At 39.9% G+C, this 23,193-nt stretch overlaps 1 protein-coding gene across 1 annotated transcript in view; it reads right to left on the minus strand.

Annotated features, from left to right (window-relative positions):
• Window positions 1-284: 284 nt before the first annotated feature.
• Window positions 285-23,193, minus strand: part of LOC128453811 (cilia- and flagella-associated protein 46) — a 77,740-nt gene continuing 54,831 nt past the window's right edge. The window contains 25 exon segments of the mRNA XM_053436901.1: window positions 285-406; window positions 1,156-1,254; window positions 1,336-1,472; window positions 1,667-1,748; window positions 5,882-5,994; window positions 6,114-6,216; window positions 6,604-6,636; window positions 7,386-7,420; window positions 7,767-7,872; window positions 10,614-10,787; window positions 11,181-11,251; window positions 12,291-12,394; window positions 12,488-12,666; window positions 13,270-13,346; window positions 13,648-13,745; window positions 14,491-14,664; window positions 14,993-15,175; window positions 16,294-16,404; window positions 17,434-17,622; window positions 19,298-19,495; window positions 20,876-21,023; window positions 21,458-21,640; window positions 22,049-22,164; window positions 22,262-22,462; window positions 22,651-22,803. Of these exon segments, the coding sequence (XP_053292876.1) occupies window positions 285-406; window positions 1,156-1,254; window positions 1,336-1,472; window positions 1,667-1,748; window positions 5,882-5,994; window positions 6,114-6,216; window positions 6,604-6,636; window positions 7,386-7,420; window positions 7,767-7,872; window positions 10,614-10,787; window positions 11,181-11,251; window positions 12,291-12,394; window positions 12,488-12,666; window positions 13,270-13,346; window positions 13,648-13,745; window positions 14,491-14,664; window positions 14,993-15,175; window positions 16,294-16,404; window positions 17,434-17,622; window positions 19,298-19,495; window positions 20,876-21,023; window positions 21,458-21,640; window positions 22,049-22,164; window positions 22,262-22,462; window positions 22,651-22,803 (3,189 nt within the window).

The raw sequence follows: 23,193 nt of genomic DNA on the forward strand, positions 1-23,193 counted from the left end.
AATAATATGAGGTCAGCATGATCCTTACTTTTGAACATTGACATCTAATTAGTTATTGTTTCGGTTTGTTTTGACCACCCAAATCTATTCAGTTAATCTGTGAGTCTAAGTGAACATTTGTTCCAACATTGAAAGAATTCTCCCAAGGTGATCAGGCCTCATCTGCAGACTCTCTCCTTACATTATCATGGCTGTACTTAGCTCGCCTTCTGGCAGAAGATCGCTGAGTTGAAGCAGTGAATCTCCTCTCTACAAAATCCAGGAAGCAGAGAGACACCTAGACACTATCCTCTTTCGGCCAGGCACAGGTCCATGCTGCTCCCTATCGGCCTCACGCTTCCTCCTTCCTGCCCGTTGGTTCTTCTCCAATCGCTGGAAGTTGTTCCTGTCACCTTCCTGGTCAGGGCTAAAGCAACGTAAGGGGAGGCAGTCGCATTGTTTTAAAGACTCGATATATTGAGCCTAATCTGCAACACAGAAATCCCTAAAAGTAAATTTTGTCAGCACTATGGTCGACAGTAACATTGATATTTTAATATTACAAGCCGTGTATAGGGTGTATCTCTGTAAGCTTCCCGTTCTGAGAGCATTGAGAGCTCTGGGTTTATATGAAGGAGTCATGCATATTCCACATTGTCATCATCCGTCTGCCGTGTATAGTGCAAACAATCTTAAAAACAAAAAGTATAAATCTAGTCTAGTCTCATAAAATCATGTAGTAGACAATGGAAGTGGTGTATCCTTTTTAATGAAACTTGTAACCCACTCATTACTCAGTAGTTGTTTTGCATACAGTATTATTTGCAAAGCTGGCTTACACATCTGCCTGAAATCCTTGTGAGCTGGGAAATATAAGTGGATCAGAACTGTATCACTTGAAAATTAAGTGAGGGAGTCCATAAAGAACACAGTTGAAGGCTGATGGCTTAAGAGCCATTTTGTGGTGAACATCTTCTTCCTTTGAGTCAGTGAGGAGAACCGTATCTGCAGAGGAAAACCAGGGGAAGCTGTAATTACTGTTCTACGCATGAGAGATATATTGACACTCAGCATTGATGGATTGAAAACTTAGAGAATTCCGCTTGATGTTTCCCTCTTTGCAAATAAACCCAAGTCTGAATAGAAATAAATGGGAGTACATATACGGGTCAGTACCATGTGATCCTTTGTCCTTGCATTGTGGGATGTCTGAACTGTTCCTTCTCCTCAAGGTGTGGATGGTCTGACCTGAGGTCTGTCTCACCCCCAGTAGATCTGCAACACATTTAAAAACATTTAAGTGCAATGTATTAGATACAATGATAAATTAGAGACTCTATTATATCTGAAACCTACTATCAAGAACAGTGGCCATATTGTGCGTGTTATGTTGAAGACTGCTGTGCCACTGATTGAGGACAACACAACCGACACCACACAGACTCAACAGCAGAGCCGTCTCGAGGGGTTTCTCCAGGGCAAAATCTCCTCCACTGGAAAGGAGAGAAACCGTGACATTATTAGAGGGAGGAAGAGGTGAAACCACAACACTGCCAAACACAGACATCAGTTGTCACTCCAGTAAAGAGAATGCACAAAGACATTAGGAGTGTAAAAGAAAAGACGGAGTGAGATGAAATGTGTTCAAATTCAGTAGGAGCTTCATTGAATTAAGCTACTTTGTTACCTCCTGTGCGTGTCGAGGATTGAGTTGCAGTGAATGCTGCTGTTGTTCAGAAGCTGCTCAAAGAGCAGAGCGATCCGGCACTCTAAGGAGAAAAACAGGATTATCTAGCAGCAGAATAAAATAAAGCTTTTAATAAAAGGAAGCTATTCATTAACAGCCATACAAAAATAAAACAAATCCCAAAACCAAATTGTTTGTTGATGGTCTATATTTGTTTTAGTACGATTGAAAACTACAAGACATATTACAATGAAACTTGGAGACAGGCTGCGGTGTGGGTCGGGGGAGAACCCATTCGATTAGTTGAAGATCCACTTCAGGGGCCGGATCTGGGAGTTTTATCCCTTTCTTTAACATTGTGAGATTAGGTGTTTTCATGGATTTCATTGATTTCCCAAGGGATAATTCAGGGATCTTGATGAAAAAAAATCTGATGTGTGTGTTGGGCCTTGGCGGAGGTGTGGGCTCTAATGAGTGCCATCCATGAAAAGGCCACATACTGACTCAGGACTCTAATACAGCACCAAACAACTTCTAAGGTTGCACTGTAAACAGATGCACCCGCTGCGCTTGTATTGTGGAAAACGCGGCTGCTCAAGAAGTGTTTGTTGTCGGATTTCACTTACAATAACCACAAGTAATAACAGGCACTGCCAAATTAAGCTGGACTGATGGATTCAAACTTGAACTTTCTGTTCGACAAATTCCATAACTCTTCTTTCCTAACACAATGTGGATCAGCTGTGTTTTGTCTCAAACTTTTAAACTTTACTAGTGCAGCGCTCTTCGGGCTGGTGTGTGTCATCACGAGGTAGTGATTGATGTATTAGAGAGTGAGAGGTTTTATATTTGAGACTAGACTGCTTTGATCTGCTTTTATTTATTTGTAAAATTTCCAGAAATCACTCTGACGCAAAAGACAGAGTGCTACTCTGGCTACAAAAAAGGAAATTATATGTAACTCCATTTATTCACTAAAACATGACATATACTTGCCATGTGCCTTTGGATGAAGCTTTCAGTGTACTTCAAACAAAAAGAGTAGAATAATGTGGTAAATCTTGCCACAAGGCCAAAGAAGCTTTTAGCAGGACTATCAAGCACAGTAAACTGTTACTTCAACACAATTCAGTCATGTAAGAGCACAGAGACAGGCTTTTACTGTACAAGCGCTTGGACTAGAACATTGACTGTAGATAAGCTGTGTGACCCTTGTGTCTGACACCAGGTTTATGTAAGTTAGGACATCCACTGTCCACTCTCTTCTCTCCAGCAGTTACGCTCTCCAGTGCCATGCAGCTGTTCTAGCCTTCTTCCCATTCACTAAGAATCATATGTGTGTATCTGAAGCGAGACACAGCTCAGGGTGCAGAGCTACAACAGCAGTAGACTCTGATTAGGCTTGGGTACAGGGCCGGTACCTACCAGACCACGATCACTCACTGATCATATATATCACCCTACATTGTGCTGCCAGTGGGGAGACTCGAGGAGAGAGGGCAGCAGGAACAGCCCAACCTGTCGTACAAATGTAAATACGAGCAGAGCAGCGCATCACAGCACAAACTGTGGCAAACAAGATGAGCTCACTATATAATCCTCGACATGGAAGTCTCTACATAGTGAATCATAAGGTTAGTGAATGATTGTGTGATGTTGGACACAGCGTAAAAAGCTAAATGGTCCAAAGTAAATGGTCCGTATCTAAAGTGTGTCTGGGAAGTGCAGCAATTGTCTGAAAACAGTTTTGTGTGAAGGGAGGATGAGGACAAACTTAATTGCGCACAGATGAATTGTGTTTGCATTGTGTTTGACTGTTTGCGTGACATCCCAAGCCTATTAGCTGGCAGTGTGGATGTCCCTGGCTCCAGCAGTGGGGGGACAATTGATGGAAGGTTTGGAGCTAGATAATTGTGCTGTATTAAGCAATGACACTGTTGGTCTAAATTTGTATTTATTAAATGATTTTGTTATGTGGATATGTGAAGAGTTTTACACTTCTTTAGATTTTATATTTAAATTATGTATCCTTTAACTGTTAACAGCTAACGTATTAAATTTAAATTTGCCAAAGCAATAAAAAAAAGCCATTTTTATCTGTGATCGACTTTCTGTGCTTTTTTTTTTTCAAAGGAAAGTTCTGGCACCATTTCGGTACCATAATTGTATAAATTTAGCACCGGTATCGGAGGAAAGCCAAACGAAACCCAACACCATCTCTGATATGAGGCTCCCGTACGTGCAGGTATTGTCAAATCAGTGTTTGGTTCCTTAAGCTTTGTCCTCCAAGGGTCCTGCTCAAAAACAAATACTCCTTCTATAAATACGCATAATACCTAAACAAGACGAAGAGACCAGTGCAGATGGTGCAATGTGTACTGAATGACACCTTTTTTTTCTCAGAAAACACAAATCTGCCATCGTCTCATCATGTCTTGGTGGCCAATTAAGTAGGAACAGTGCAGACCCTGCTGTCAGTGACACTATAGTTAGCAGCAATAACGGCAGGCTACTGGGTGCCACATATGTCTGGCCTGGGGCGATGGCTAAGGACAGCCTGACACTATCACTCACATCGGAGAGTCCGCCCATCCCTTTGTTCGATGGTGAAGGAGAAGAAAGGAGCACTGAACATGAGGCCATAGTTGTTTTGTGCAATACCTTTTTTTGAAGGCATAAGAGCTCAAAGGCAGGTTATTATTTATTTAAAGAGTAGAAGGGATAAGGCCTTGTCAGAAAATTGAGAAGAGGGGAGTAGGGTTGAGAGACTTCCTTTCCCCTGACTGTAAATAAATGACAATGTTCAGGAGTTCTTTCATGACTCCAAAGTAAAAACTCTTATCAAAGAGGCTACATGAAATGCACTCATTTATCAACTGAGACAACACTGAGTCTGGGCTGAAATGATTCTGTCTTGATTATTATGATAAGCATGTGTAATTAACGCTTATGTAAAGTTACTATATGAGCAATGCAGTCAGATTTCAATTGCAATTGCTGCTCAACTATAAATACACAATCATTAATCATCATTATGTATTCTCAGATCACACATTTTTAGAGGTGAACTTCTGGGGAAATTTGAGCAAGTAAAAGCATCTGAAAGTAAAACCTCATTGATTTCACATGGCAAATCAGGGCTTTTTCTAAATATACCACTCAACAAATGAAAGATGGATGTGTTTGAGGAGATTAAGTCTACTGTCCCATTTAGTGCTTACATAATCACAGCTCTGCTCCCAATTCATTCATTGCACTATTTTGCCAATTATCAATTTTCTTCCTGTGTAACTGTTTCAAATGTTTTAGAAAACACAAGATGTTGTACAATTTCATTCAAGTGTACACAGACAACTTTTCAACTTTTTCACCCTTAGTGTTTAAAAGTTGTATTACCAATGGCCCTGATATCGCAAATATCGGATTTGTTTTCCCTTTTCAGTGTTTTGGTAGATGAAGAGTAAAACTGAGGCTTACCGATCTTGTAGAAATAATACCAACTGAATGCCACTTTTGAACCCTATTCAATATCTCCATATATCCTTTTGTTTCTATTAGTCACAGCACTGCCCGTCATTTCATTCTACTGGGCCAAGCTGCAGACAGCTATTTGGGAAAATAAAAGCTCTATACTCTTCCTGTTTGTTTGTGAAATGTCTTCATTACATAGTGAAAGCAACGCGTATAGGGACCTATGTAATTGTTGATGGTGACATTACATCAAACAAATCAACATTTATTTAATTTGTGTCCTTCCTTTGATGAAACGGACTAGTTCTCTGTCACTCTTTTCATATTGAATTTATATTGATTATTTTTGTTTTTAGAGGGTCCCCATGCAGTGAAAGAGCTCATGCGTCCTGAGCTATTCACATTTAAAAATAAAAAATTTAATATGCTTTTTTTTACTGACAACCCCAGTTAATTGATGATATTAACAGCAATTGAAGCGATGGAAATACTATTTAGTTTGTTTTTTTATGCAGCGGTGTTAGACATTTAGTTCGTCCATGTTGCTGGTGTTATGTCTGCATAAACTGAAACATTATGAGTATCAGACCTGAGCAACATGTTCCTGTCCATTTATATATTAACATGGATATGTCCAGCATGCTGTGAATCCTTAATTTCACATTCTATTCATTCACAAAAAAAACCTTCTCAGAACCCATTATAAACCATGCAGACAAAATGCAGTGCATGTGTGTACATTACCAGATAGATTGAGGGCTGCTAGTTTGACAGGTGGAACATTTATCATGAAGCGCTCCTTTCCCAGGTAAATGAAGGCGCTGCTTTTGCAAAGCAGCTGCTCCATCTCGGACGGACTTGACAGATATGAGAGAGACGGCAGAGCAAAAGGGATTAGGTGAAGTGAAGAGTGACTAGATGGACATGCTGCATTGATTTTCTCGAAATTAAAGGTTCTGTACTTGAAGGTTCTAACCTGGGCGTTTCTTTGCTGCCCATGAAGCCCTCCCACGGATAGGTGAGTTGGTTGCTGTGGGTTTCCAATATCTCCTTCATCCTTGTGCTCAGACTGGTCCCATCTGTTCCGCATACAGACAAAAAAAAAAAATGAAACTTCCACTTGCGGCAGGTGAAAAAAGTAATTTGGAAATTTTTCTAAAATAGTTCACTGTAAATGTAAATGAAGGATGCTTTAAAAGGCTCGATGCTGAGAGGATCACATACTGAGCCATTTGGCTGCTATACGACATAAAGATAGCCTTTATCTTAGAAAGAGGGCCCACTGCAAGATTTCCTCTGGTAAAACTTTGGTCCAGTGCACACCACCCACATAGACACTGACATAAAAGCAGCTTGAACTATACTGCAATACAATGGATCATAAGCAACAGCCCAATATATCTTCCACAAAGCACTATATTTTCATCCATAACAGTAGGTACAGTAAGATGTGAACATTTACTTACCAAAGATTCCCACATTGTCAGGGTCGACAATATCTGTAGAGGTGTGTTAAGAATAATCATCTTTGAAAAAGACTGCCACCCTGTTCTACAGTCTTACAGCTACAAGTTCCTGTCTCTCTGTGGAACACGTACCTCGTGAACTGTCATCTTATCTACTTCACACTTGTTCTGTGTATTGTTAATTCTTCAAGAAAAAGGAGTGGTGAGATCTATGCGATTTTGCCGCCACACAATGATCATCATTTTATTTTATTTCACCATATTGGGCCGAGACACAAACATTCATCTCCAGCATGTCAACAATTATTCATAGAACTGCTCTCTCTTTCACAGTATGACTACAAAGCTTAAGCACGCTCTTCATCTTGTCGCAGCAATGCTTTATCAAGCTGAATTAAAAGCAGTTGTGAACTTGGGTTTGAAGATTGTGTCGATTGCTTAACAGACCTCTGAAATAGTCGACATGCGATGTATGAAAGACTAACAGTAGTTCACTAAAACATTCTTCTTATATATAAACCTCACATGTAAACTACAACAAAGTGAATTCCTTTAATTTAATAATGGACACACAACGTCCAGCGACAAACAATATAAAGTCACTGTTTGAGGAGGACTCACTACTGACAAGGGATAATTCTGAAGTAGCTCTGGAGCATTGACACAGGACAAGAAAACAGCCCATTCAAAAAGGCAGGTTTAGAACGGCCTCTTCACAAGTCATTCAGAAATAGACATAATATTTAACAAGACGCTTATAAATACTTGCTCAAAAAAGATACATTTCAAGTTGCATGTGTCAACAGGGGAGATCTGGGTTAAGGATGTTAATACAAAGCAGTAGTTAGCTAAGAACATATATAAACACAGGCTAATATTGATTCTAGGACATGTACATCTCCAAACACCAGTTAGCAGAGAGATTATACGTATGGATTTTTCAACTGAGGAGACAGCGAGAGCGATGGAAGCAAAGAGATGGGGGAGATGGAGAAAAACAGACGTGATGCATGACAGAGGATCACTGCTCGGAAGCTAGAAATAGCATCTTTATGAAAACACATCATGTAATTGATTGAATTCCCACACTTAAAAGAGAGGCGAGAGGAATTCAAATAATTGCCTATGCTGATAGAAGGTAAAAGTAATATTGCTGTGTGTATCTGGGAGGCCCAGATTAATTTACTGAACTTACCACTTTGATGCTTTGGCCTTGATCTCCCTTCCCCTTAGTTGGTACGCTACCTTTGGTCTCCTTTTTGTTGTCAACTGCCATAAACAGGAAGCAGAATTAATATGTATACATGTGCCCCGTTGGGGGGTGTGAAGTAATGAAAAGTAAAAGAGCAGTTAGGAGATCGGTGTAGCAGTGAGGAAGAAGAGGGAGATCCAGTGGGTATAGCCCAGTGGATGGTAATGCACACCTTGACGTTGGATTACCACCCGCAAAAAAGACGAACGGAACAAGAAGAAGAATAGGTACCAGTGTACGGTGGATATTATGCAGTATTTGGACTGGGAGAAGGGACATAACGTATCACCTCTATTTTAGTCATTCGATATCTAGCAGATATCTAAAGTTCCTTGTGGATGAATCAAAACAAATCCCCAAGATCCCCAACATCCCCATGATGACAATTTAATTCATGAAAAAAAGAGATGTAAAAAATCAATGACTGAATACCAACATTTTGGGTAAAATTTCAATGCAAAAGGAAGACGAATCACTGATTTATCCCCTCTAGCACCAAAGACCCAGGAACCTTGCCACCAGTGCAAACATCTAATGCCAAACTCAAGGCAAACGACTCACTATGCCGATGGAGGGGTGGGTGAAGTGCTTGAGTCCACGAAACACAAACAGCGTTGCAGTTGATTCCGATACAATTGAAATCAATGATGACCATAACAAGTGTTTTGCGGACTCTAAATACTTCACCCACGCCTCCATCGGCATAGTGGTGAGCGGATAATGAGTGAATTTTCATTTTTCAGTTGACTATCCCTTTAATATGAAGAAAATGCTTGAAATAATCAATCCCTTTTTAAATCCCAAGACCTGAATTTGTCGACAAGATCTCTGTTCATGGTTTTTCTGTTTGTACTTTTCAAGTTATATCCTCTTATTTTATGGCCACCATTGTTTCTCATTTCAAAGAGCTTTAATTCCTGTCTTTGTCTGGTTTCTCCCCCTTTGTGATTACCTGTCCCACCCTATACAGTCTATGGTCCCATCTGGATAAATTAGACCAGTGTGTTATTATCCTGCATTCCCCTCTGTATTTAGTCTGTGTGCCCCCGTCAGTCCCCGCCGGTTCGTCTTTTCAGTCTTCTGTGAGTGTTCCAACATTTTTCTTCCTGTTCATTTCATCGACCCTGCCTTCAGATTTCAGTTGGGCTCTAGTTGAGTTTCTATATGTGACAGTATTTTTGATGCCATCATTTGCTGAAACTGTTCAATTTAAACAACAATGTTTTCATTCTAGGAGCTAACACTGCATGTAAAACTATTTGGAACTGTACTTAAAAAAAAGGGTTCAACAGGACAGCAAATGGAACAGACGGTCCTGCAAAGGCAAACATTTCCAACCTGCAGGCATTCTTTTTATAGTTTGTGCTAATTTGTCCTGTGCATACCACATGCAAAGCTCTGCACAGAATAACAAATAGCCCTTTCAAAAGTGCTTTCGGGCACTATATCTTCTTGACACAATGCTAAACTGTAGATGTCAAAATTATGGTAATGATATTCCAGAAAAATATCACTTTTATTCTGGTTGCTTTGTCATCCACACATGTGATTCAGGTATTGAAAGATGTAAAATACATGCTTGTGTCCTTTGCTACCTGTGTCACACACACACACACACACACACACACACACACACACACACACACACACACACACACACACACACACACACACACACACACACACACACACACACACACACACAACGTTTAAATGTAACCTTTCAACATTCACTCAAGTTATGCAAATGATTCAACCTTTAAAAAGGTAAAGATCTCTGCAGCATCAGCTCCGATGCTATTTTGGCCCCCTTTTCTCTTCTCTCCAAAAATATTCATGAGCATAATTCTCAAACTAAAGCATCATCACTACAGAACAGGATATTTTTTGGGGGATTCTACACTTATTTCGGACCTCCAAAATAAAACTCAGAGAGACCGTGGATAGAAACAGAGTGAAGGAGGATATTAATTAAACAAGGGACTCAGCCTTCTCTATTTTTCCTGCAATAACCCCAATTTTATTTAAATTTTTTATATTTGTATTCATCTGATTGATATCTTTCACCAACTAAATACTGTTTACACAGTGCGTTATACACAACAAAGCATATAAAAATAAGCATAAAATAAAACAAGTTGCTCAATAATGATACTGACGAGCAGTCACATAGATCTTTAAATCTATTCTATTTGTAATTTTATAATTTCCACCAAAAAGGTTGTGTTTTTGCCACTGTTCTTTGTTTGATTGAGAGCACGATTGTGCAATATTTACTGACTAGATTCCCACAAAATGTGGTTGCGGGATGGGACATGACCAAGAAAGTAATGATTACATTTTTCCTTGGATCCAAACAATCGAGCGCATTCAGGAATATTTTATCACTTTCTTTAACATTGCATTTTTGGACATTTTCAATGATGTTCCCGCGGATAAGGCATGGATCAGACTATTTGACCTTGATGGAGGTATGCTTCCTACTGAGTCCCATTTGAATTAAGTTGCATACTGATATGTCTGTATTGATCAACTCCTTTGATTTATTATTTGATATCTCAATCACAATGTTGGGCAACAATTTGAAAAATTAAGGCAAAAACTATAAAAAGACTAGATATCAAGATCAGCAGAGTGAGAACACTACACTAATTGCTGTATATTCATGGGGATGGTTAGGAGACTGCTGGTAACCGTTGTAAACATTTAATGTTTAATGTAAACATAATGTATAAAGTATATGTGTGTGTGTTGGCACCTTTATCTGGTTGTTCTCTGTTCAGTCGACTGTGGAGAAGATGGAGGGAAAAGTCTCGTGACACAGAGCTCAAGCTGTCCTTCCGCAGGATGGACAGGGATTCCAGTGGCAACCCCAGCAACTTTGTGTCTGCCAGCAACACCAAGTACTCCCCTGCTTCTGATGGTAGTTTATCTGCATGCACACACATACACAGAAAAGCAAATAAATGTTCACATGTTGTGTATTTTATGACAGTGTAATTATTATTTAGCTTAGAATGTTTAAGATCTGTGCTACGACATCTACAACCTTTAACTATTGGTCCACTTATGAAGTCCAACTATTTGGATTGTAATTAATTTGGGAACAGTTCACAGGAATAGTTATTACCATTATGCCTATTAAAAGTATTGAGCTATATTGTTCGAACAAGCGATCATCTGTCTAAGTGATCATAGCTAGCTAGATAGGAGTCACAGCAGATGTTGGAATAGTGGTTCCTGTAATTCACTGTAAAGATAACGACAAAGCCCGCAGGGTGACACTGACACGTGCACGCCCACACCCACCATACTCTACCCTTACCTGAGCCTGCCTTGTCTTCTTTATCTTTGGATTTGGTCATTTCAAGACATGGTACTGATGCTTCCTGGAGCCTGAGGCGGATAAGGACAGGTGGGGATCAGTAGGACTATAATGCCTGCTGTCTGACAAGCACACAAGATAGAGCCAGATGTGTAAGATGTGGCAATGTGCAAGAGATATAGACATCCAGCACTCTCTGGGTAAGCTTGTTGCATCCTGTAGTTTGGAATGTAGAGAGCAGGCCAATATTAAGAAAACCAGTCTCACTTGAAAACGCATTTGTATAGATGTTCCTCACATTGACCTTGGTACCTGCCGCAGCGTTAAAAAATGTTTTAACTGTTGTCATAAATAATGGCTTTAGGTCTACCAGTAAATGAGAAGAGTTATATCTTATAATTACATTACATACAGTATAAAGTATTTACCAATTTGTATCATCAAGTATAATTAATCTGCAGTTGTTCGCGTTAGGGTTAAATGTGACTCTAGCAGAGTATTTACTAATTCCATTGTCTTTTGTGATTTATTGTTGATGGGTTTGATCTTATTGTTATATAGTTGATTTTGTCTATATGGAGACAGCTCAGAGTCAAAGAACACGTTTCAGTTTCCCTTTTACCTAGGCCATTTCTGTAACAACCAGTAAGCCACCCAATAATATAATTAACTAAATCACCATATTACGGTGTTTGTGCCCTTGGCAATTTACTCAGAATATTCTGTGGAAGAAGAGACAGGTATATAAATCAGTTATTATTTTCATGATTTGTCCGAAACCTTTGCTTTGAGGGTGAGCTGTCCCTGTTTTCCTCTCCCGATTTCCTGGTTCAATTTTCATTACATAAGTAGAATAAATGAACAAGTTGTCTCTGTGTTGCAAGGAATTGCATCATACGACTAAGACTGAAATGGATTAATTATACTTCATCATGAAATTAAGACTTATGATCTGTACATAATCTTTCAACCATAAATCCCACAATCATGAAAAAGCTGCAGACTTTTAGACATAAAAGTACAAGTTTCACCACCGAGAAAATTAAATGAACCTTATTGAGTCTTTGCAGTGGAAAAAAGGGGAATGTGATGACAAATATAGAACTTCACCTTAAACAAGAATCAAACTGTGTGAGCAGTGGTTTCAAATAATCCTCCATTTCTTGTACAATTTTGCAGAAGTGAGGCGCCAACTTTTCATCGTCATCAGTTTTCTATAAAGTGGGATACAACAGGGAACAATAATAATGATTGCAGTGGATAATGTGTAAATAAAAGAAAATTGCATTGATCTCAACAAGACTTACCCGAGGAACGAGGTGATGCTTCTCAGAGGCCTCCACTCTGCCCTCAGCACCATGCCAACCGGCTTCCTTCAGTGGGGCATGTGTCTTCTCCTGACCTAAAGCCCGAACCTGCTCCCTCAGTGCCAGCAGAGCCTCTGGGCTGACTGAAACCTTTGCCACTCTAGAGCACGCCAGGTTACCTGTAACAACAGGACCAACAAACAATTAGACATGTATTCATACAGACACATACGAGTCCTGTAATTGATGCCTGCGAGCGCCTCCGCTGCTCCTCTCCAGCATTCATCCCCTCTTTGTTTTTTTCTATTTTATGAATTTGTCCTCATTATCAAGCGATGAGTCTAGATATAGACTTATAACTGCTTATGTCAGATATTCCCAGGAAAGGTCATGTGAGCAGGTGATACAATATGCTAAAACCCTGTGATGACTTGTGACAGCTGGTGTTCCGTGCCAGGCCGGTCGCACAGAGGTTTTTCTACTTTGCACTGCTGTTTTCCCCCCTCTCTTCACATCCTCATGAAATCTGAATATTGTATCTGCCTCGCAGACAAATGTTATATGGGAAAACTTAATTAATTTGACTCCATTTATATGCAAACAACAATGCAGCGTTGTGCGTGTGATGAAGACCATATTTCCTGGAGTAATGGGACTAATTAGATGCAGTAAAAAAAATACATAACAGCAGTAAATGTCATGTTTGAAATGGCACACAATTCTTATATAAGTAGTAGGCCTGACTGCACTTTGTAAGGGGGAAAAATGAACAAGCACCAAACCTGTAAGCTGTGTCGTCTTTCCTTTTAGATTTTCTGGAGGTTTGGTCATCTCATAGAAAGCCCCATAAAGCTCAGACCTCAAATTGAAACACAGCAACACAAATTATTTAAAAATATAGGTGTATACTGTATGTTATACTTCTCAAGTTACTCAAATACTTCGATTCTATCTGTATCCACAAACACAAATACTGCCATTTCGATTATTGGCCCTCTAGTGGCAGGTATGCCACACAGAACTCCTCTTACTCCAGTTATGAAGGGAAGTAGACCTATGACTTATGTGCTCTTCGATCATTTACTCATGTACCATGACACTGTCAGACAGACAGGGGCAGAACATATGGGAAACAAACATAAATTTAAATGATAAATTACCAATCTTCAGAGAGCTGAAGCAGCAGGATTTTCAGGTTGGATGGGAGCTCTGCGAGGATCTGTAGGTGTTTGGGATTAATTGTCAGCTGGCTGAAGGCCTGCGAACCAGAAGGTAATTTCAAGATCACTCACAACTTTAAGGAAAGCATAAACTGATGTTTGATTTCAGAATTTAAACAAGTCTGTTGCAAAAGAAAGGTGCTGCCAGAGATACAGTACATAGAGGAACAGGGGGATTTTTATTTGAAATGTTTTCTGAAACGAGTGAGCAATTATATTGCATTAAAAAAATTGTCAGTCAAAAATATCTAGAACGCATCACACATAAAATTATGACGTTTTAGTCAAGATCGTGTTCTCACAAAAAATGTCAATCATCATTTAAGCCTAATCCTGAGGACCTAAATGCATCTGTTAATAACAAGAGTTAGAACGATCATTATAATCCTCATCACAAAATATATCAGTTAAACTATAATACTACAATTATATTTGATATTTCAATAACAGAATGTGACACACCTTACTTTTAAAGGACAGCTAAATTAAACTCACTCCTTCAGCTAATCTTAAATTAAACTCACATGCATCAATGGCTCTTTCAATGCACAATATCAACAGTATCTCTTTGCATAGTCCCACCTACTGGCTGGTGCACGAGAAACTTTCAAACACAAATACAGGATGTTGGTACCACTGCTCTGTGTCATTTTGGAATCACACAGGACACTCAGAGCAAAGGCCACAACAGCACCAATATCATTGTTCCCCATCAAGGGAATTTACCAAGGTGGGCATGACAGCATCCATAGATCAAGAGTTGGGAGGTTCGTGACCCGGTACCTTGGAGAGGCTGTTGAGGGAGTCCTCTGCTCCCTTCAGCATGCTTCTGGGCCTCTCCTCCTGAAAGCCAAGCCGTTTCCTGCGGAGGTTGAGCAGAGCTGAGAGCTGGGACACACTGGTGTCAGTGCAGGCAGAATTCAGGACTTCGGCCATCATGGCAACAGAGGAGCAGCTCTTGGAACAAGAGAAGAGAAGAGAGGACGGATGAAGGGAGATAAAGGAGATAATAGAAGAATGTAATAGCAGGAATAACTATCGGTGCACGATATCTTAAAGAATGCCATTAAGTAACCTGAGATGATTTGTGGGTTTTGATTGACTGTGAAGTGCATAGAGCCACAAGTGCTATACATGCAGGTAGCACTATATGCTGAACCTTCTGGGCATAACAATGATACGACTGACAGTGAAACAAGTCCATCTTACACACTGCACACTCCAGACAGTACCTGGAAGTACAGGTGCTTAAGATACACAAACTGTATGATCTGGTCTAGAATACCTGAAACAGGGCGAGATATTGTCCTGTCGCTGCAGGTTCCATCTGGCCCTGACACTCCAACATGTTGATAGAGGCATCAGCCAGGATCGAAGATGGCAGCTTATGTTGAAGACACAGGTCGATGGCTTCAGTGAGTGCTTTAGTGGCCTGTGCCAACAGCTGCTGGGCTTGTTGCCTTCTCTGCTGCTCAATTACAAGACAAACACAAGCAGACAGATTAGACAGTATGGCTGTACATTTTAAAAGTGTATGCAAGTAAGTCCACACGTGGTTAGGGTTTAACACAAAGATGGGGCTTTGTCCGAGTAAGACTGACGTCAGCAGATATCCTTTTCATGTGTGTAGCAGCTGTAGCCTCATATTAGCATCACTTAATCTTTACAAAGCATTTTGCACATAATGAGGGCTGTCAGCTCTGATTGTTTCCTCTGAAATTATCTGAGGAGAGGAATACCTTTACAGCCTGTAGAGACAAGAAGAAAGATCATTATGAAAAGTTTTTCTAGAAATATATGTATGGGCATGTGAGTATTGATTTACTATCCTGACAATTTTAATTAAGGAAATAATAACTTTCTATAATCTTGAGATTCGTGTCTTTGTATTAAATCGGATGCAAAGTCAGAGCAAATGGAGTATCCTCAACAGTTGTTTTCCTTTAACAGACTTCACTATGGTGCATTACCTTAAATAAAGACACAAGTTTCTGCCATAGTTTCAAAATATTTTCAACTGAATTGTTGCTGTTATTCATAGCTCTTACCTACTGCTGTGCTTCTATTTAGTATAATCAAACTGAAAGGACAGTTAAACCTTGTGTTGCCGTGTTTTGTTTAACCCAAAACAGGAATTCATGCCAAACCTTTCCAGCCTTCTCTCACAGCATCTGCTGCAAACTTCAGCGCTATTTAAATGTATTTGTCTGGAAACAATCTGCTGATTCCCCCATTGGCAGATTAAAACCGTCTGTGAAAGCATTTATCTAATTTTGATGCCATGATTCAAATGGCATCGAGATATCAATAAAACCTTGTTATATTGAATCCGAATACAGAGAGGCCAGACAAAACCCAATTTGATATCCTTAATAACTCAATCTAAAATGGTTAAAAATAAATAAAATATTGCCACTGTTCGAGTCTGAGGTGGATATTGGACCTCTCTATGTTAACTTTGACAGCAATGAGAACACCCAGGGATCTACAACTGGGGGATTTGAGAGGTGAGATGAACCTCAAGATAAAGAGCTCAGATTAGACATGACTCAGGAGTGATGGGGTCACTTGTCAGGAGGTATGCACCTGCAGCTCAGCACTTTTGGCAGAGATCTTCCTTTGCTCCGTTCCGTCTTTCTCCTTCTCTGAATTCTCCTCCTCGACAGAAATGGTTCTTGGGTCAGACCAGGCCTCCTTCTGCACAAAGTTATTTCAAGATCACAGAACAATGTTAATGATTAGTATAAAAATCCCCTCATGATCACAAACCATGAAGACTTAGGCTCTTAAATTATGTGAGCAGACATCCATCTCTCTAATCACTTTAAGCCCCTGATACTGTGTAATCTTTTGTGTACATGTGCATTTTTGTGTCCGTCATCCCCAAAAGGCCTGTGTGATATATTCACTGACTTCAATGACTTCTATGACCATAAGAGAATGATTAAACTGACTTTAGTGATTTCCTCTCTTGTGTTGGTTTTGTGAGACACCATGTGGTGCAGTGGTTAGCATTGTCACTGTAAGTGTGATGTAGTCCCTTTTCCCACATTGGCATTGACATCATCAACTACTGTTTCGTTGATATAATGACCTACCGGTAAAGCCTCTCTGTTAATCAACATATTTCTTTAAAGGAATAAACTTGCTACACAGTCACACTGTAGGAACTGGCCTAAACGCTTCACTATTAGTGAAAGACATGCAGATTGGGTTTAGCTGGAGACTCCAACTTGTTGATACGTGCGGTTGTTTGACTCTGTATATTGGCCCTGGGATACGCTGTAAAGGATGTACCCTATCTCTTGCCCCTTGGCAGCTGGGATTGGCTCCAGCTCCCCCTGCAGGCCTTTATAGATTAAGCAGTATACATTACGTATGGATGTCTCTTAAGCGCCTGGTTTCAATAGCTTACTTGTGGAGCCCACTATCCCCCAAACATACTGTATTTCAATCAGTCAATTTGCCGCAGGGATTACTTTAACATGATTACATTAATAGACAATATATGGTAGGGCAGCAGAGGCATTGACAAGCAAAGGGAGATCAAGGAAATCTTTGCAAATTAAATAGACCACCAATTTGGGAAGGTGTGTTCTATAGAGGATTACGCAGAGTGAGTGGTATATGATTAGAGCAGCGCAGCTCGAGTTAACTAGCTCGCAAGCATCACTCCGTAAACACAAACATTATGTTTAAATTTATACATAGAAATGTGTTGCCTACATGCTTGTGTTTGTCCCAGAGAGCATAGAGATAAAGGGGGTCCTCCTGCACAGCCATCAGTCTCTGGCCCTTTCCCATCAGACTCAGGTAGCGAGCTCTGGTCTCTGCGTTGTCCGAGGAGTGAGAGCTGACCGCAGCCAACTGGCCCAGAGCCACCTGCCCCAGGGTACTGCCCACACTCACCCATTGCTGCGAATCACAAAGATAACCAGGGTGAAATGAGGAGTGGATCACAAGCACTGTACCTCATGTGGAGACATAAACTTCTCTAATCTAGTTTGGAAAAAACTGATTGAAGTTAAGGAATTGGCTGAATAGAAACTCATTTTGGAAGCAAATACAACCCTGGGTTTAATCCCATTTTGGCAAGAACATTTTTTTTCACCAGAAAGCTGTTATGAAAGCTGTTCAGACGTAGGATTGTAAAATGGGAAGGAGGAATAGTGAGACAAAAAGTAAGCACTCTAGTTTTAAGTGATAGTCCCTGTGATACGAGGCAGAGGAAGACACAGAAAGATGAAGAAAGGGAGAACGCAAGAAAGAAAGAAAGAACAAAAGTTCAAGTCAGAGACTAAGAATGTGAATAAACAACAGAATCGGACATATCAACATTATATAATTTATGGGACTGCATTTGTCATTTCACAGCTCTGCAAGCCCATCTGACCCTAGACTATGAACATTAAATGAGCAATTTCAAACAGGAGTTTGTGGGAAATAAATTCTGTATATTTTTATTTGGGATATATAATCTTTATATCTGTATCAAAATTGCATTAGGAGAAATACATGCCTTATTGAATGCTGGATTAGATGATGTTCAGAAACTTGATTACTCTGTTATTCAGCGCAGCAGCAGAGGATTACAGCAGAGTAGAGTGAGTGTACACTCGCCCATGCACCTTGGCAACCTTTCAAAAATTTTACTCGCACTTGCTCTATCTGCCTCTCCAAAATCCAGAATATGTATATATAAACTTCCTCAAACTTTAAATTTATGTTTACTAAGGAGTTTGTTTAAATTTGTCTGTTCGTGATGTGCTCGGGTGAACAACAAAAAAATAGATACTACACACCTACATGAGTTTCTAAGCTGTAAACTTTATTATATGACTGTTCTTTGATGAAATACATTAATGCTGGTTTTAAATCGTATCATTACCAAAGTTATTTAAAATAAACCTCGGGCTTAGACAGCCACCTGTGCAAGCAGTTCGAACAGATCAGGACGACTGTGGTCTGTCAGGAAACTCTTTTTTTCTTAATAACTTAGTTTTAACAAGATAATTAGAATGTCATATGTGTGTGTTGTGTATGTTTTGTTAAGGTGTGTCTGCGCGAGGGGGTAGGTAGGGGTGTCTTAGCCCCTCCTCCTAACACTGGATTATTAAAACCTCAGCTAAAACTTAGGGGTGAAGTTACACTTTAAGCAGACTGCAGGCCCACCGCTCTTATCTGATGTAATCATATTTTTGATGCTCAGATTCATATCTTAGGTTTACGTACATGTTGAGGATTACTGAAATTCACTGCAGCTATAAAATATAATTTCATTCATGTGTGTCGATAGAGTCAATGGTGGAAGTTTATGAGCCATGTTAATTTTAATGAAGACATAAATCATCTAATACATTGTTTAACTATAGTTGATTGTTAACAATGAAGTCATATTGAGAATATAAATATTACTTTTGACTAGAATAAATTGTAGTACTGTATTGTTGCTGTTGGTGTTTATGGGATTTTCTGATAATAAAAAGGCCAGTCTTATTTTAAGCAGATGCTGTTTATATTTAAGATGCCAGGTGAGTTTTTACTTGAATGGATTAAGGATTTCTCCTTTGGCCCAGGTCGCGTGCCTTACCTGTTGTACAGAGCCTGGCTCAGGTGTGAAGCGTGTGAACTCCTCCATTGCTATCTCACCAGACGTCTTCCTCTCACGAGACAGAGCTTGGCATTTGTCCTCAGCACATCGCTCCTCCAGCATGGCCAGACAATATTCGGCCAGGACCAGCCGCAGGCACAGCAGCCTCTGCCTAGCTGCCAGCCAAATTCCAGGAGTCTGGGACAGAGAGCGCCAGCATGAGAACAAGCATATGAGCACACGCAGGTATTAGATCATTAAGTACATCATAACATACATGTACGTTAGGATTATATATGTCACTATTTATGAGCTATGGAACAAACTAATGTCAGTTTTTAAATGATAAAGAAAACTCCACAGCAGTTTCCTACTTAAATGAGCTGCAACCTGAAATGAGAAGCAACTTCTTTTTATTATAATCAAAGTTCCCATTAAAGGGTAAGTTGCATGTTATGGTTGCAGGAGTGGGTTGGGATGATGCATTTACAGATAAATAGTGACTTGAGTAAAAAGTCTGATCAAATAATGTGAGTTATTGCAAATTATACATTTTGGGAACCACTAATTTAGACCACACAGATTTGAATGTGGAACAAAAGTTGGCCTGGCTCATAAAGATGAATTAATGAGCATGCCTTCAGGGATTAGAACCGTTCTCTCTCGTTCACAGGTTGCAGGTTGGATGTCAGGCTTTACTGAGGCACCAGCACCATCTGCTGAGAGAACACTGCTACGTTCCAGCCCCGGCCCGCAGAGTCACAACACCCACAGACGATTAAATCAAAAACTCCAATTGAGTTCTGATTAAAGAATAAATAAATATGGATCTGCAGCAGGTGTAAGAGTTGTTCCATCAATCTTTCCCTCATGATTCCATCAACATGTAATTTAAAGCTTGCAGTCAGTCCATCTCTGACAAGGAGGCCCTCGGATAACCTCATCTGTATCAGCGCTTGTATAGTGCCTGGATAAAATATGATTCTGACACCCATCTGCTCTTGACAAGTTACAGTAATGGAAGTTTTATCTGTTTGTGTTAGGACATTGTCAAACTGAAGCTACACACAGTGACACACACCCATAGAGACAGATATGTAGCCACATTATCACAAAGCCCAAACCCTCAGAATATGACATGACACATGAATGTGACACAAAAAAGGACTTAATTACCTCAAAAAGCAGCTTATTTGTGATTGTGTCAATTAAGACTCATAAATGTTGGAAATCAAATATGAAAAAATAAACACAACTGCAGCTTATATTTTGCAGTATACAAAACATTTCACAGCAAAACCTTTGTCCCCTCTGATTACCAAAAAAACACAGGTGAGAAAATCTTGCTATCTTTAACTGGCCAATGATTTTAGCCTAAATGTAACAGCTAGGATGCCAAAGAAAATTCAATGTTATTCCGCAATTAAATCAAGTGAAGTGGCCGTGAAGAGTTTAAGAGGGTAGATCACAGAAGTTTTATCAGATCATGTGAGAGATAAAATACCTCCTTCCTATGGTTTTTGAGGAAGCATCCTAAGAATCAAAGCTGGATTTGTTAAAGGGACCACATACGTGCACGTTCTTTACCTCCTCCTGTGGGGGGAGCAGGCTCTGAGCATTCAGCACCACATGTTCCTGCATGGTGACAGCTAGCTCCATTTGAGAGAGGCCATCGAGCAGGAGGTGCTGTTTCTCCTCTTTATCAGTTGTATGGTCGGATACAAGTCTATTGAGGGATGAAGGTTGACGGAGACAGAGAACGAAAAGTATGATTGTGTGAGAGAGAAAGGAAATCAGTCAAACACAGCTAACTTGTGTGGTCGATTTATGTGTGGATTTTCAAGACGTTATCTGTCAAAGCCCATCAAAAGGGATCTGAGGAGTGAGGTCACTAAAAACTGTTCTTATTGTTCTTAGGAATGGTATATTGTTTGATGTGCAGAAATATCCAAGGCCCTCTGGTGAAAAACAGCACGACTAGTGAGCATTTTCTTGACTGCCGCAGTTGCCCCATAAGATTACACTGTAGCAACTGCCCCCATCATGCTGCAGAGAAATCTGTAGGTACGATTCATTTACACACAAACATTTACAAACGTAGAGCCCAGGTTGAAAAATACTAAAATATCAAATAAAATAAAGTAATTCTGCTTATTTCACCTCACACCGTGTGCGTACTCTGCATGGGCCTCTGCTGCCTGTTTTCTATAGTTGAGCTTAGTGAAACTGCTGGCACACTCTCTGAGTGTATCACAGGCAGTCGTGAGCATCTGGACGACCTCGCTGCAGAGCGTCTCTCCAGGTTCACCACCACCAAAAGCACGTATACATTCCATAGCACCTCTAGAGCACAACAGATTGCATTAGATCAAGATTATAATGATTGGAGTTTGGTTGGCAATTATTGACAGTTACACGCTGTACGATGTGAAGAGGACGTTGCCCAATGTGCAAAGTGGGGTTTATTAAAAAGGATAATAGATCATTATATAAATGCTTTAATAAAGCTTCATCATCTCTGGTTTTTGGTATTTTCTTTACAAAATGATGGTGTCTTTAAACCTCAGTTAAGTCACTTTGTTTATGACATTTGTTTGTGTGGAGAAATGTAAAACTGTTGTCAAATATTTGCAGTAAATTGTGTAAATTATTTTTTGCCAAAGCTGTATAGTGCAGTTTAATGTTCTTAAACATCTTAAAAAAAACACAACACACAATTGAACAAGAAAAGACAAGCGGGTTTGGAGTTACCTCATCTCTAATGAAGTGATTAAGTAGGTGAGCTTTGACACTCTGTTAACCTGCTGCTCCAAGATCTGCTTCAGAGCTCCACAGCTTTGATTTGTAATCTTTGTAATCTGATCAACCTGTGGATGAAATAGAGGCACAATAAGATGGGGATTCATTTAAACAACAAAGTAACTGCAATGTAGCGGTGTGTGTTCGAAGGTTGCGATTTGATACCTTGGTTTGTGCATCCTGGTGTCTCCGCCCTGCTACAGCTCTAACCTTGTTTAGGGCTAGCTGGAACCAGAACTCTTCATCCCCACCGAGGGCTTGGTCTTCGTCCAGCAGGATCAGAGCTTTGCCATGGTTCTGCTCTTCACAAGCCAAAGAGGCCAGACTGAGCAAACTTCTTGCCATTGCTTTCTGATCCCCAGACTTCTAAACAGAAAATTTGAAAGGCGTCATAATAGAGAGAGAGTATCTGTATCAACAGCATATTACAGGGTAACAGTTCAATAACTAGCATGACATCATTGCAGATGTAATATTGTCTCTGTCTATTGTGGAATTAGAGTTTTGTTTTTTGTCAGACCCTGGCTCTGTGTTTGTCTTCTCTTTCAACTCACGCTTGCCATTAGGTGAGCCTCTGCCAGGAGCTGCCTGGCTGGTTGACAGAGCCCCATGCTGAGGAGAACCTCAGCTTTGTCCAGCCAAATGTCCTGAGCACACATGTCCATCCTCAGTCGCCCAGGACTGACACGTTCATCTATCTTAGCTTTCTGAAAAATGCAATTATTGATGCATTGGATACACAAAAGATATACACACACAACATCCAGCACAAAGCTGTTGACACGAATGCAAAACAACAAACACTGCAACACAATGTGATAAAAAGAGTACAACAGAACGAATGTCTTTCTTATGCTCTCTGCTAAAAGCTTGTAGTGTTACAGTGTTAAAGTTTATGAGATGAGAGCTGTCGACTACGATATGAAATTCACACCATTAAGTGATAACACTCATTCCAGGTTTATGAGACAAGTGATTAGACTGTCATTAAAGAAATATATTAATCTGCCATCACTCATTATTTTAAGTAGAACTTAAGAGCATGCAGTAAATTTCCTTAGACAATATAAACTTCAGTGAGTCACTTGTGGGCACTT

Source organism: Pleuronectes platessa, chromosome 12 (assembly GCF_947347685.1).
Source record: "Pleuronectes platessa chromosome 12, fPlePla1.1, whole genome shotgun sequence".
NCBI lineage: Eukaryota > Metazoa > Chordata > Actinopteri > Pleuronectiformes > Pleuronectidae > Pleuronectes > Pleuronectes platessa.